General features: G+C 34.3%; 1 protein-coding gene across 1 annotated transcript; it reads left to right on the plus strand.

Annotated features, from left to right (window-relative positions):
- Window positions 1-9,767: 9,767 nt before the first annotated feature.
- Window positions 9,768-13,710, plus strand: LOC108975200 (doublesex- and mab-3-related transcription factor A2-like; the record flags this gene model as incomplete). Its single annotated transcript, XM_018943540.1, has 3 exons — window positions 9,768-10,053; window positions 11,606-11,707; window positions 13,365-13,710. Coding segments are annotated over exons 1-3 (595 nt in total), but the record flags the coding sequence as incomplete, so codon positions are not given.
- Window positions 13,711-15,018: the final 1,308 nt, after the last annotated feature.

The raw sequence follows: 15,018 nt of genomic DNA on the forward strand, positions 1-15,018 counted from the left end.
CGAGAAATGCATGTAACCACTCAAAATGGTTTACCATAATTCACAAACTAATGAATTCCAGCTGTCATATTTATACACGCGCTTTTTAAAGGTTAGGGCAAACTAAGAATCATATTGGGACTTATCAATTGACCTGTTAATTAAAAGTAATTTTTCCTTTTTTCAATGTTATTTCCAAAAGATGAAGTATTTGCCATCGATTATGGAAATTGAAAAATACTGGACTTAAGTTAGTGTCATCGTATCAATCATAGGAAACGAACTCTCGTACTTTTTTAGTCTGAAAAGCACACGAAGAATCTGATCCAAATCTATTATTACATCGCATTCTCAGCAAATCTGTGATATTCTTAAATCTTGAATCTCATGAATTGAAATCACATCTTGAAACACTGTAAAATCATTGTATGCATTAGCTTCCAACCTATTACAATGAAGTGGAGTGGAGGCGTATGGGACGTGTGRTATATGCTGAAAGCAATGGAGTGGTACCTTAAGTGGCTGTCATTCGGAAATGCAACCAAGGTGGCATTCATTAAAGTCATTCATAATAATGCGACAGTAGCTATGACTAGTTTGAGGCAATACAATGCAGCAGCACGATCKTTAAAAATATACAAATGTACATACATAACTACATACAGTATGTAAATTGTCAAAGGACCTTCTCATTTCCATATTTATACATATACATATGAACATATGTTATATGCCTCATTTTATAAATGGTAGAAGAAGGAAAGAARAACTGTTTGCTTTTTGTCCTTCAAAACGTTATTAAAACTTTTCACATGAATCAAAAAGTTGCTTGCTAGCTGCCTCCAACAAAGCCTCCATGCAGCTGCTATGAAATAAAGTTTCATTTAAAAACTGCAATAACAGCATCCGCCCTTACGGGCAAATTACATAAGTGCATATAAACATAGGTATATACATACATATCTACATATGTATATAATATATTATATTATGCGATTTCTACTTATATACACAATTATGTACACATAAATATATGCTCCTACACATGATAAGTCAAAGCAGATCCTCACTCCAAGTATAACATTTCCCAAAATGCCGTCGCGATATGGAGAACCTCAGTAGCCTCATTACTCTAACTCTCAAATTCTCCTTTCAAGCTTACAAAAAGGTAGTCCTTTTTATGCGACAACGTTTGCTAGTAACTTGTTTCCCCTTTATTCACTTCCTTCCGTTGATGTAGTTGTATGTACATATGTATGTGTGTATGCATACTTGTATGTTTACTTGGTCGCTTGCAGCCCACTTGAAAAAGTTATTTTACGTTGTTTTTGTAACTAGCGCGTAACATTTCTACTCTTGCATCTGTGTTAATATTTTGTATCAACATATCCGTTGAACGTGTAAGCGTGTGTGTATGCATATATTACATGTAAGTAGGCTAGCTCCACCTCTATTCGAAACACATGCGCATTTCCACGTATCTCTCTTTTGCTCTCTTCAGTTTTGTAGCAAATGTTGCGTTATTTCTTTTCTCTGCGCTCTGAGGCGGAGTTTACTTARCTGCAAGTGTATTGGTGACGGCACACATACTGTGAAGCGGYAGATGGTATGGCATGGTGTTTTGTGGCAACATTCTTAATATTATACATATTTATGGTTTGATTTTGTTATACTGTGGTACGTATGTATGTATGTGCAGTGGTATGTACGAGCGCTCGCACATAAGTGTTATTGTTAGCTGTTATTTTGTAACATTCTTATAGGTTGAATGGCTGCCCCCTCCCCCATCTTGAATATACTCCAATGTTTCGCTGATATATAGGTATGTATACATATGTATATGTATGTAAGTAGATACATATGTATGTACATATATCTAAGTTGCGTGAGTACAATGGAAGTGTAGCTGCAATACGTAGTATATAATAGTAGAGAAGCATTAGTGAATTGGAAAGAATGTGTGTATGATAAAGATATTGCATACGTTTGTATGTAAGATCTTATGACGAAAACTCATTGTCGTTTATTTCTTATTCAAAAATATTTGTTTTGGCATATCACTTTTTTTTTTTATTTGATGAATAATCCTAATCCACTTAGAAGACAAATTACAGTCTCATTAAATCCTAACAACGCTTCGAAAGATAGCCTATTGTACCGGGATTCATGATCGTAGCTGGTAACAATAGCACACTAGTGTGCGACAAAGTTACAAGAATGGCTTAATATGCTAAGTATTTTTATTAAAAAAGATTTAATGAGGTAATTTCCTAAATAATTGTTAATTTTTACTTTGCTTAAATATGGTATACATATTTTTTCGAAACTGCAAAATAACGAAATGTTACTTATCATAAGTTTACAGGTGAGGCAAAACGATATATAATAAAATTTTATTGATATTCAAATCATTTAAAAAATCATAACAAAATTTAAAAATATGTAGGATTTTTGATAATTTTTTATAACTCAAGAGTAGAACTGAAGAAGATTCTTCTACTCACTAAATGAATGTACGATTACAATTTCAAAGCAATGACTAATAAAAACTTACACTTGTTGTGATTTCTAATCTGATAATAGAGTTTAAACACCTTGGTCGTCTTATCTTATTTTTAAATATATTTCATCGAGGAGTATATCATCTTATAAGGGTTTTAAGGGTAAAACATGCTTTATTTCAATTTTTGGGAAAATGRAAAAGTTGTTTGTGGTAAAAAGATATACAACTTTTCACGCTTTCTTTTCATTTAAAAATTCATGTATTCAAAAAACAAAAAAAAAATTTTTTTTTTTTAATTATTTATTTGGAGTGAAATATTCTTTTTATGCACCAAGCACACTGTTCTTCTTCTGATTAAAAATTTTTTTTTTTTTTCTTAGCTGATTTCGACTTAATATCGGAAAAGGACCCTAACTTTCATTCCAAAATTCTCATAATATCTGTATTTTCGAAAATTGGTGGGCTGTTTCTTCGCCGAAAACTTCTAATGGTATAAAAAATATATACGTATCCTACATATGGTAAGTTTTCAACAAAACAGACCATACTAAACGATACAGAGCTTTCTGCTACGTGTATTTTCATAGTAGCAGCTTCCCATCTTTAGATCGCCCGTACAATATTTTTCCTTTAATTTTTGTTATAGTTTTTTTTTTTCCAATGGGTTTAAATCTACTATTCTTTTTTACACTTTTTAATACATTCAAAGCTTACATCCCTGGTCAATAATACAATAGTCTGCATACATATGTAAACTAACAAATTTCTGAGTAGAATTCTTCTCTCGCTAACCTTTAAATAATGAGCGCAGGAAACTCAGTTGCCGATTCTGCGCCGTAAAGCTTTCAGCGCCAAACACAAGGCAGCCAATGCAAATGAAAATGAGAGTGGATCATTGGCAGAACACCTCAACCTCGTGCAAATTTGTACTCGCTGCAAATACTGTTGCAAATAGTGGATATTGTGTGAAGGGCTATAAGCATGTGCAACGGAATTTATAAAAACATTTGTACATAACTATGTATCTATATATATGTATGTATACGAGTATAAATATAGCTACACTTGAGTAGTAAGTACTCACATGCACCTTCAGAATTTTTTTAGTTTTCTACAAGGAAAAGGTTGTTCGGTAACAAATTAGATATTCTCAAGTGGAATATTGTATTAGAAAATGGAAAAGGTTGCAATTAAAAAAAAAAAAATGTACGCACAGCGTGTATGAATAAATAACAATATGGTAACATAGAGATTAGTTCTAGAAAATTACATCTAAAATAATTTACGACGTTTAAATATGTGAATGATAGCACTTTTATCCATGTACATATGTATGTAGTATTATCAAGTGTATTAAACTTTTACCACTAAAGAGGGGGAGTATGGTTTATAACCTTTTTTCGGTTGTTTTTTTTTTTTTGTCTTAAATATTCTATAACATCTAAAGAAGTTTTCGTCAACATTTTATGTCGATTGTAGCAAAACGAAGTTACTACCACTTTTATACTGGTCTTATGTATGTACGTTTTTAATCAGAAGGTTTGAAATTTTGAACTATRCATAACACGAAGTAACGCTGGAGAGACTTTACAAATTTATTAATATTTTTAATTTTACCTAAAAAATTTGCAAAAAATCGCCAATTTAAATTTCGAAACAACATAATTTTAAAGTTTTGATTTCAAACGATGTAGCAGCCCATCCTCAGACKCTCYAGAGTAATTGCTGCCATTGTCATATTTTTTAATATTTTTCCATGTAAATCAGAATATTTTTAAAAATCATACTATAAGGTACCATTGCCTTTTGAAAAGAGATTTATACGATTTCATAAAAAAAAAAATCATAAATTTTGGTTTTATACAAATTACTCTCCTCTTAAAGGCAACAATAGTTTTTTCTGATGACTCAAAAAAATGGATCAACATTTTTTCTAAACTTGTAAGGACTTAGAGAAAAAAAGTATCCTTAATCTATTATAATACATAGTAGGTATATGTATATTSTTAATATATGTTATCCCTTACAATGCTAAGCGATCAAATTATTTGTGGAAGCAATAAAAATTTTTTTAATATTAAAAAATGGTAGATATTGAAAAGTTTAGAGAAATACAATAAACCTTCGATAATCTAGAATATTAAGCTAAGGTAAAACACATTCTTTTTAATTTTTTTCTCATATTATTTTAGAATTTTTTATTCTTACAAATATAAACTATTAACTAAGAAAATCCGAAATTTTTGAAAAACAAACTTTAACTCAGCCATTGCGATGCCATTTCCGGAAAAAAGATGTGCCCGTGTTGGCAGGATAAATCCTTACAGTATCATCTAAAGTAAAGAAAAAAAAAATACGTTTTTTAGTTAAAACCTTAACTTAGAACTTGGACGAAGGAAAATAACTGAATTTTGGATTTTTGGCAGACATTTTTACAAAGAAAATAAAAATTTTGCGACATTTTTTTTTCAAATAGTTTTAATCGCAAAAAATTCCTTCGTGTAAGTCTTTCAGAGTTGTATCTCAAAGACCTGTGTAAAATTTCATGAAGATCGGTTTTAATAGATCTCGAGAAATGTTGCCAACCGATTCAGAAACACAGTTCCGAGAAAAACGCGTTTAAAGACGGTGGACTTAGTCCAGCTAGCCTCGAGCCCACAAGTTCTCATAGCTATATCTCCGAAACTTTTAATCGRATCAACTTGAAAATTTAAGACATATAGGTGTTGTAGAATTGAATAAGACAATTTGAATTTTTGAAACTCGTGAACCCATGTAACCCCTTAAAGGTAAAAATACTGTAGATTATGAGTTCAACCAAAAGGCCTAGGTAAGAAGCGAGAGTTACTTAAAAAGGATGATAAAACTTCAAAACTTTAAAGAAAAAATAAAATTATCTAGTATTACAGCTAATTAGTCAAGATATTATCCTTGAACTAAAACAACACCACAGAAAGCGAAATTTATTGAATATTTTAATACAAAGAAGGAAAAATAAACCTCTTATGCCATTGAAATTTTAAGCAAATTTGGAATATCTATTTAAATTGTGAACTGCTGCCGAATGTCTTGCTTCTGAAATGATGGCATGCGTACTCAGACAAACTTGTGGGATGAACAAGACCATGTATGTACATGTATCATAATTTGAGAGTTTAGGTCGCCTTTCAGAACATTAGCAAATGAAGAATCCTTTGATGATTACCTCAGGGTTCACGCATGTGCCTGCATCATAGGAAATCCTTGCGACTAAGTTATTCTGCAAATTTTTATGGAAAATTCTAAATTCCAGATATCTGAAGGCGTATGCCTTTAAAATTATTACCAACAAATGTATAGTATACAATTTTAAGTATTCATTAGTGCAATTCAATTTTGTCTTAGTTCATCTGGAAATAAATTACAAAATTTCAAAACAATATATTCGAGGATTAATTCGAGATCTGCCAACAAGGGGACTCACAACTTGTCATAACGTAACGAAAAACCATAAAATCATAAATTTGTATACTTGTTCAAAAAATTGTTGTTGCATTATATACAAAGATGAGTTTACACAATAACAATTCTCAACGGTATGTTTTCAGTTCTTTATAACGTATAACTTTATTAGAAAACTCTATCTAAAACAAAATTTATTTACAATATACCTCAGTATGTACATATGTATGTATATGAAGAATATGCGAATGTAAAAGAGTATAGAAATCTAAATAAAATAGCGAAAACAAAACAATACGTACAACACAACACTTCTGAGAAATACATGCACTTCAATAACCCTACAAATTTTACTTTGAAATAAATAAAATAAATCACAGGATACCTCAGAATTTGAAATACAGTCGCCATTGCACAGAATTTCTTTTATTTTACACACACACACACATTTCACAGTAAATGTATTGCGCTGCAAGCCTCAACTCACAAACCGAAGCGCCCACAATACGCCCATTATGTAWTGTAGGCTCCTCCGCCAACCTACGATACTCATTATCATGAACAACAACAAATTTTAACAGTCACATATTGTGCCATTTGCATTGTTGTACCCCTTCAAAACGTTGCTTGGTATTGGTTGCTTGACTTGCGTCTACCGGTTTGTATGAATGTGTGTGGGTTAGTTGATGAGTGCGACTGCCGCCATGCGAACCAGCAACAAAACGGCAACAGAAACACAAGTTTGGCATAGCCGAGAGAGAGGGTACTCTCAGAATGCGGCCAAAGCGATGGCAAAGCTTTTGGTTGGCTACTACACTGCTGCTGCTGCTGCCGCTACCACCACTACTACTACTCGTGAGGATGCCGCAAATGTTGCTGTTGTCGCTGTTACTTTTCCCTTCAGGCAGCTGAACAATCATTTGACTGAGTGTTGGTGTTGGGAGGGCAACAAGCCCTTTGTATGTATGTACATTTTCAAGTTGAAAGCAGCGCGGAAATCGCACACATAAAACCCAGAGAGGAACAAGAAGTAACAGAAACACATGAGAAACTTGCTGGAGAATTACATTCGGTAATCGTATTTTGGAAATGTAATTTTTTTAATGGTGAATTGATTGATAAAGAGTATTGTTTTGAGTGTGAAATAATTTTATTTTTTTTTATATCGAACTTGCTGCTCATTCGAACTTCTTGGTATTGAGTGTTTATAGACCTGTTACCTGTTTAAAGTGATGTAAATAAAATGAATGACTTGGAGAGGTAGTAACTGTCATAAGTGCCCGGAAATGAATGACGAGATTTCTTAAATTATCTCGAAGTAATTATTCAAAATTTCATGTCGTTCCGGTGAATATTTTCGAATTTGACAAGGCGTTTCAGAGTGCTTGGAAATACAAGCCCAAATTTTAAACGCATTTTTCTCAAAAAAGGTGTTTTCAAAGTCCGTGATCAACATTACCCGAAAATGGCTAAGCCGATTAGTCTCAAATTTTAACACGAACTTCTCAAATATATTTTTTAGCAATGAAGGTTTTTTTTATATACAATTTTAGCTCGAAGTTTTGGCCCAATCTTTTGGGGTTATGTGAAAAAGGGGTTGATACAAAAGTTGTAGATCCTCTTATTACCTACAACGTTGAAATATAAACTTTAATCTAGTTTTGGTGAAAATTAATAAAATAAAATATCAATCAGAAACTTCCATTTCTAACCAAGAAGTTGAAAATTTTTCAGAATCGCCGATATTGGATCACTATAGTATATAATTTCACAGATTAGGTTACGTTAGATGGCTGATCAAAGATCGCACGTGGACGACTATATACAGTTCTTTGTGAGGCCGTAGAAAAGAAGAACTCCTGTGTTCAAACTTACAAAAGCGCTTAGTTGGCAGAACAAATTTGCACAGGCGTTTGATTTCAATTCCTGCCACCTCGGAACGCAGGACAGTCAAGGAGTAAGTATTGGGGTGTTCTATCCTGCCTTTTCTTGCTAGCTCAACAGCTTTACAATTTCACGCAATTCCGCTGAGTSCTGGCACCCATACCAGTTTCATCACAAAGGTACTTGATGCTTTGAGTTCAAGGCTAGTATCGCCGCTCTATGCTATCTTCTCTGAAGGCTACATTCCGCGGCAGTATATCTACTGCAACCTCGGCTTGCAAGACACTGCAATAGTCAGTGAGTCGGGAACTGGAATTGATAGGAAGATCCTGACAATAAATCCCTCCACTAACCTTTCCCCTTCTGTGAAGCTCGCAGTCATTTTCCTGCAACCATTTCTTCCCACCTACAACTCCCTTGCCGGTATATAGGTATGGTAGAGAAGGAACCGCCAGAGTTCGGTTTGGCGACTCCATGATCCAAGTGATCCGGTATGAAGTAAAAGGGAGCGAGATTTCCGAATGTTCGGACAATTCTTCTTTTATTAAAAATTTAGTTCTTGTAAGGAATAGTTTTTTACTAAGCGAGATATCTTTAGGAAATTTGATATGGATTATTGTGCAAGACAACAATAAGATGAAGAAATTTGTCAGACCGGATCACTGATATAAATAGCTGCAATAGAAACTGAACGATCAAAATCAATTTCTTTATTTTGTTTTATTTTTTGTAACCCGGAGCTTTCTACAGTAAATTTCTATTTGTCCAATGTTACCAAAACCATCAAAGTCTTGCCGTGGAACTGTAGCGTACCCACATTAAACCAAAAGAAGTCGTAATGACAATGGCGACGAATGTAAGAGGTAACTACCACAAAGAGCGCGCTTTAAAATATATACTCCCAGAATTGTAAATAGTTATTCACATACATACATATATATGTATGTAATCATGTATATATCGTGCGAGAATKAAATACATACACACATATGTACAAATACAATTATAACACAAGGTGAGCATGTCGGCGGCAGAGGCGCAACCGACTGAGTGAGCAACTTTGTATACAGTGCCCAAAAACTTGAATTTGTAAACTTTTTTAATTACACGCCCGTCCTTCCGACAGCCAGCTGTGTCAGCAGCCTACTACAGCACCATCACCGTCGCCGTCACCGTCACCAACTCCACTGCCAAGCATTGCTGTCGTTTGGTCTTTGCTCTTGCCATTGCTAAATGTTGGCGATTGCCGCTGCGTCTGCTGCTGCTGCGGCTCATTGTTGTTGCTGCTGTTACAGTTGCGGTGGTTGTTGCACAGTATGTAGCAGCCAAGAAGAAACTCCGTTGACAGCAGCAGCTGCGAGGGTAGGAGTAGGGCGGTTGCCATTTCAACCCTCGTACGACACATTTACTCGCTCGCTCGCTCACTCACACGCCTTCCAATCGCATATATGAATGTTTGAATGTATGTGTGTGCACATTGAATTACTTTTGCCTTTAGTGAAAAGTAACTGTGTGTGAATGGCGGACTGACTGGTTGCCTGCGAAGGCGCAGCGCTTGCTTGCTTGATGCTTGTTTGGTGCGTTGGTTGGTTGGTTGGTTGGTTGGCTGCCTGTTTGATGGACTCAATGACTGGGGGCTTCGTCGGTGCTTGGCAAAGTTGATTCAGTTTCAATTGAGTATCCGTCGTGTAACAACGTCGCAACGGTCGGGCAACGCGCGTCAATGTGCAACAAACCGGAATTCTATTAAGAGGCTGCCAGTCGTTTGTGTTCAAGCACCAAAATCATAAAAAATACAACAAAAACATACACATTAAGTGTTTGTAACAAAAAAAAAAAATTAAACAAATATGTTTATTTGTTAAATAAAAAACAGAAAAAACGATTGTGTTGCTGCAACAAAAATTAAATAAAAATGTTGCAGTATTGCCAGTGAACAGAAAAGAAATATATGTATATACATTTAATACAATTCTCAACGCTTTTGTTTGAAAATGTTTTATTGAAAACTTTTTAAAACTGCTGTGTTTTGACTAAGTAATTGCTGTGCATATTGCCATTGCCTTACAATTTGACTTTGCTTCAGCGTCGCTTGCAACATGAGTTTACCCACCGGCGTGGATATGCAGAATCTAATGTCGCAGCATCCAGTTTTAGGCGCTTTGCCGCCCGCCTTCTTTCTGCGCGCCGCCTCGGAGCGCTACCAGCGAACACCGAAATGTGCGCGCTGTCGCAATCATGGCGTGGTGCGTGTTTTATATTATGTTTAAGTGCAAATATATTATATTTTAGTTCTTGTATTCAAAAATATTATATTTCAAACTATTGATATAAGACAAAAACAAAAAAAAGCATTTTATGTCTAATTATGGATATTTGGAAATATTTTTGTTTGTTTGGTCCAATCATATACTAATCTCTGCTATTTTGTGTTCTTATTTGTTTTGAAAAATAAAGTTATACAAACCCTATGCATGAAAGCAAACCTCACAAAGAATTTTGAGATTTTGGGCAAAAGAGCTGTAAACATCGCCCGGGTAACAAAATAAAGAACATTAATTCATTTCGAATCCGTCAAATTTTTTCAAAATCGTATTGTAGAACCGGTCTTAATCATTAATTTCATTAAATTTCTGTATACATCTCTTATCATTATCAATTCATATTTTTGAACCAAATTTTATGATGTATATACTAATGATATATGCTATACTGTATACTATAAGCTTTTAAGTAATTTCTTTTATTATATTATATATACATAGATATTTCAATTCAAAATGTATAAAAAAAATTGTTCACTAATAATCATTTTTTATTTCGTTTAGTTATTTTATATATTTTTCAATCTGTTCGGCTTCTAATTGTTGATTAACTACTGCATTTTACTATAAAGGATTTTTATGGTTATGTTTGGTACACAAAATCTATTTTTCAAAAATTAATCAATAATTTTTTTTTTTAAGAATGCTAAGTCGGAACCATGACTTGAATAATTTTAGCTTCAACTCACGAATATTATGGCTTATAAAAAATTTTTTATCAGTAAAATCGCCTATTCTTTCTAATTAGTCCCAATAAATTGTACAACTTTTATTGGTTTTTAAGCTTTTAGCATTTTTGACTACGAAAATGAATTCATATCTATCTTGATTCCTATCGAGGGTTAATATATGGTTCTTTTAATGAAATATTGTACATATTTTGTTTCGATCTAAAGGAAAAGTCAAAAATTTACCCAAAACAGAGTTTTCAAAAATTCACTATTCACTATAGTTAAGGAGCACACCCAGTTCGACAACTCAAAAATTGCAATTTATGACAACGAAGAAATTAAGTCAAAAAAGAAATTACTGCGATAATTGTCTTTTTGTATATTTACCTGTACGGTAATATACGGTAGAGTTTTCGAAGAAAAAATGTTTCACGAAATCTCCGACGGCGCTAGATAAATAGGTCCTGCTACGTGCAAAAAACCTCCTACTATTGTTCGTAAAATGATATAAGGTCGAAAAACATAACCAAAAGTTTACAAAAAAAAAACAATTTTTTTTTTAATTAAAAAAAAACTTAAGCGAGATTAAACTGATGCTGCATTTTAAAAGGATGTAACTAAAAAAATAGCGGCTTTAGGTATTTTAAGTTAGATTACTACAAAAATAATTAAAAATTTAGTAACATAAAAAACTTAAAATTACACTACTTTCTGAGAAATAAAGTAAAACTATTATTTAAAAGTATATTATTTTTCCAAAAAAAAAAAAATCACTCATAAATCAATTTTCTAACATTTTGCAGGTTAGCGCGCTCAAAGGACACAAGCGTTATTGCCGTTGGCGTGATTGTGTTTGTGCGAAATGCACTTTGATTGCGGAGCGACAACGCGTTATGGCCGCACAGGTACGCATTAAGGTCGATTCACAACTAACAGCACGGAACGATGCGTTACAATACTTTAGAAACTGCTATCAAGTAAATGAAATCTAACAACAAAACTCAAAAAAAAAAACAAAAAATACAAAAACAAAAAAATCATAGTAGTAATACATAATTCGCACTCAGCGGCAGCGGAGTGCATTAAAAGCAGACAATTCAGGGAAATTTAAGTAATAAATTACATAAACTGATAAAAAAAAGCTAATAGCGCTAGCTCAAAAATTTTGAAAATTTATGAGAAATTTTGAACTAGTTGCAAGGCAGGTAAAAAAAAAAACATGTACTCCCGTTTTATAAGTTTTTAAACCATTTCCAAGATGTAAAGTGCAACTCTGCCGCAATTCGTTCAATGCAACTTCGACTAAAGGAAAACAAAGACAAGACGTTATCTTCGACTGAACCCAAAATGTAATACCATTTACAGTTGTATTTCTTGTTTATTATATTTATTTTGATTTTAAACGGTCAGTTTACTTGGCAGCTATATGTTATAAAGGTCGTATCTGAACATTATGTTCGGAGATTGTAGTGTTATATGAAATAATAACTTAGGCCGAATTTCTTAAAGAATTATTATCAAATACAAAAGTTTTCGATACAAGGACCTGAGTTTGATTGGTCAGTTTTTATGACAGCTATATGCTGAAGGTGTTCGATCTAAACTATTTCTTGTCAAATTATAGCGTTATCTGATATAATAATCCCTAGCAAATTTAGTGACGTTAGCTTTACAAATAAACAAGCTTTCCGTACAAGGACGTGAGTTTGATAGATCAGTTTGTATGAGCTATATGACGGAGTTATCCGATATAAACAATTTCTTAGAAAATCGTAGCAAAGCTTTGGATTATTATATGGCAAATTTCGTTAGGATATCTTGTCAAATTAAAAAGTTTCCCATACAAGGGCTTGACTCCGATCGWTCAGTTTGTATGTTTGCTATACCCTATAGTGAGCCGATATAGTCKGTTTCGATAAATGAGCAGCTTGTTGATGAGAAGAGGATGTGTGCAAAATTTGAAGTCGATATCTCGACAACTGAAGAACTATTTCGCGTATAAACAGAAAGACATGGCTAAATCGACTCAGCTTGTCACGCTAGACATTTCTACAATGTATTCTTTGAACGGTATCCGACGTTACCTTTTGGGTATTATAAATTTCGTGCCAAATTAAATATAGCCTGTTCAGGATATAAATATATCGGACTTAATATTATTTCAATAAGTTCCATGGATCTATTAGAAGTTATATACCACCATATAATTCGATTAACCGACTTTGAATATAGCAAATTTCTGTCAGAAAAGTGATTTCATCGAAAAAACTGCAAAAAATAAACAAACAAATTGATATACTCAAAATTTCTCAAACCCCAGTTACGCTATTTTAACTAGAAAACTTAGATTTTGAAACTCCAATATTTGTTTTTCAAATTTTGTCAATCATTTAATTGTTGGCCACAGTGTTGTGCTGGCTCGTGTCGTGCTGTGCCCTGCCAATGGGTGTGAATCTCTGTATATAAAGCTTTCAAACTCTATTAGACCAAACTAAAACCGACAAAGCAACCATAATTACAACAACACTCACACGCTTTTCTTTTTTTACGCTTCCGCTGCAGGTTGCGCTGCGTCGCCAGCAAGCGCAAGAGGAGAACGAGGCGCGCGAATTGGGCCTACTCTACACCAACGTGCCGCCGGGCCAGTCGAATGGCGTGGATGGCGGCGGCGGTGGCGGTGGCGGCGGTGTGGTCACACCAAATCAGCACAGTCCCGCGCCACCGATGACCAATGCTGCCGCCTTTCATCCCGGCATACCGTCACCGCCCAGCGACGGTCTGGACACCAGCAACGGTCAGCGCATACAGTATAACGGCAATGAATCAGACACGGATGTGCGTATGCGTTCGTCGGAGCCGCTGTCGATGGGTTATTCGCCGGATCGCAGCACCGAAGTGGAGAGTCCAGGTGAGTGTGCGCTGCAATGAAGCAGCAGCGGTGAAGAACAACAAATCTCGGCATAAGAAGTTGAGCGGTTGCCGGGCATAGCGAGTGTATGTGGAGGGGGGTTATGAGTTGTGAGTAGCGCAAGATGTTGCACATTTTAAGACGCCTTCCTGTTGTTGTTGTGCTGATGCGGTGCAGTGTGTTGTTGCTGTTATTGCACTTAAGCGATGAAGTGTGTTTGCGCGCACTTTGGCGACTTCCGCGCAAGAACACCGTTAAAAGTGCGGAAAAATTACAACGTACGTCTGTTTAAAATGTGCAAAAGGCGGCTTGAGCGCTCTGTTAACGCATTGACGGAAGTGCAACGATGCGTTGAGTGTTTAGTCGAGTGGGTGGTTAAGTTGTGCGTGGTTGTGTAAGTGTGTGCGTGGGCGGTTGGCGTTGCAATTGGTGCTGTGTGTGTGTGTGTGCGTGTGTGGGGGTGCTTTGGAAAGAGTATTTGCGCATGAAATGTGAAAAGTGACAAAATTAAGAGAAAAGTTAAGCGATTGTTGATTTTCGTTGAGCAGTTTACGGAAGTAGTGTGAAAACGTGTTTATTTGTTTAACTATAAACGCTGTGAGAGTTTTCGGTGAGTTAACATGTTAGTCAAATGTAAATGTAGTTTTCGTGCTATTACATATTTTTGATGAGCAAAAAGTCGAGAACGAAGAATAGTCGAAAATGTATTAAAATAATTTAAGCAAGTTTAGATTTATGTACAAGAAAGTTAATGCTAAGTTATAATGGGAGCTAGATATAATGTAAAGAACTAGAAATATATTTCTAAAATCTAATAAAGGCCAATATAATATTCTGATCTCTTAAGGGGTTACATCGGTCCTCAGGTAAAAAACTAAATTTTTTCAACAATTTTTTCGCATAAAAAATTTAAAATTTTAATTGAATTTTTTATTATTACACACTGAAATTGAAATTGTTAGAAAAAAAATATTTTAAACCCGGCCCTCGGAAAAAAGAAGCGCCTGCGTTGGCATCATAAATCCTTACAGGATCATCTTAAGTGAAAAATACGTGTTTTAGTTAAAGTTTTTGGTAGAAATTTTTACAAAAATATTAAAATTAATGTGAAAATTTCGCAATTTTTTTTTATCAAATAGTTGTAATCGAAAAAAGTCCTACACCCAAGTGTTCAAGAATTGTATCTCAAAGACCTGTGTAAAATTTCATGAATATTGGTTGGGTAGTTCTCGAGAAATCTTGCAAACCGACTTCAAAAACACAGTTTCGAGAAAAACCCGTAACCCATATATTTTATCGTTATCGTTT

Source organism: Bactrocera latifrons, unplaced genomic scaffold (genome assembly GCF_001853355.1).
Source record: "Bactrocera latifrons isolate USDA-ARS-PBARC rearing strain unplaced genomic scaffold, ASM185335v1 scaffold_627, whole genome shotgun sequence".
Lineage (NCBI taxonomy): Eukaryota > Metazoa > Arthropoda > Insecta > Diptera > Tephritidae > Bactrocera > Bactrocera latifrons.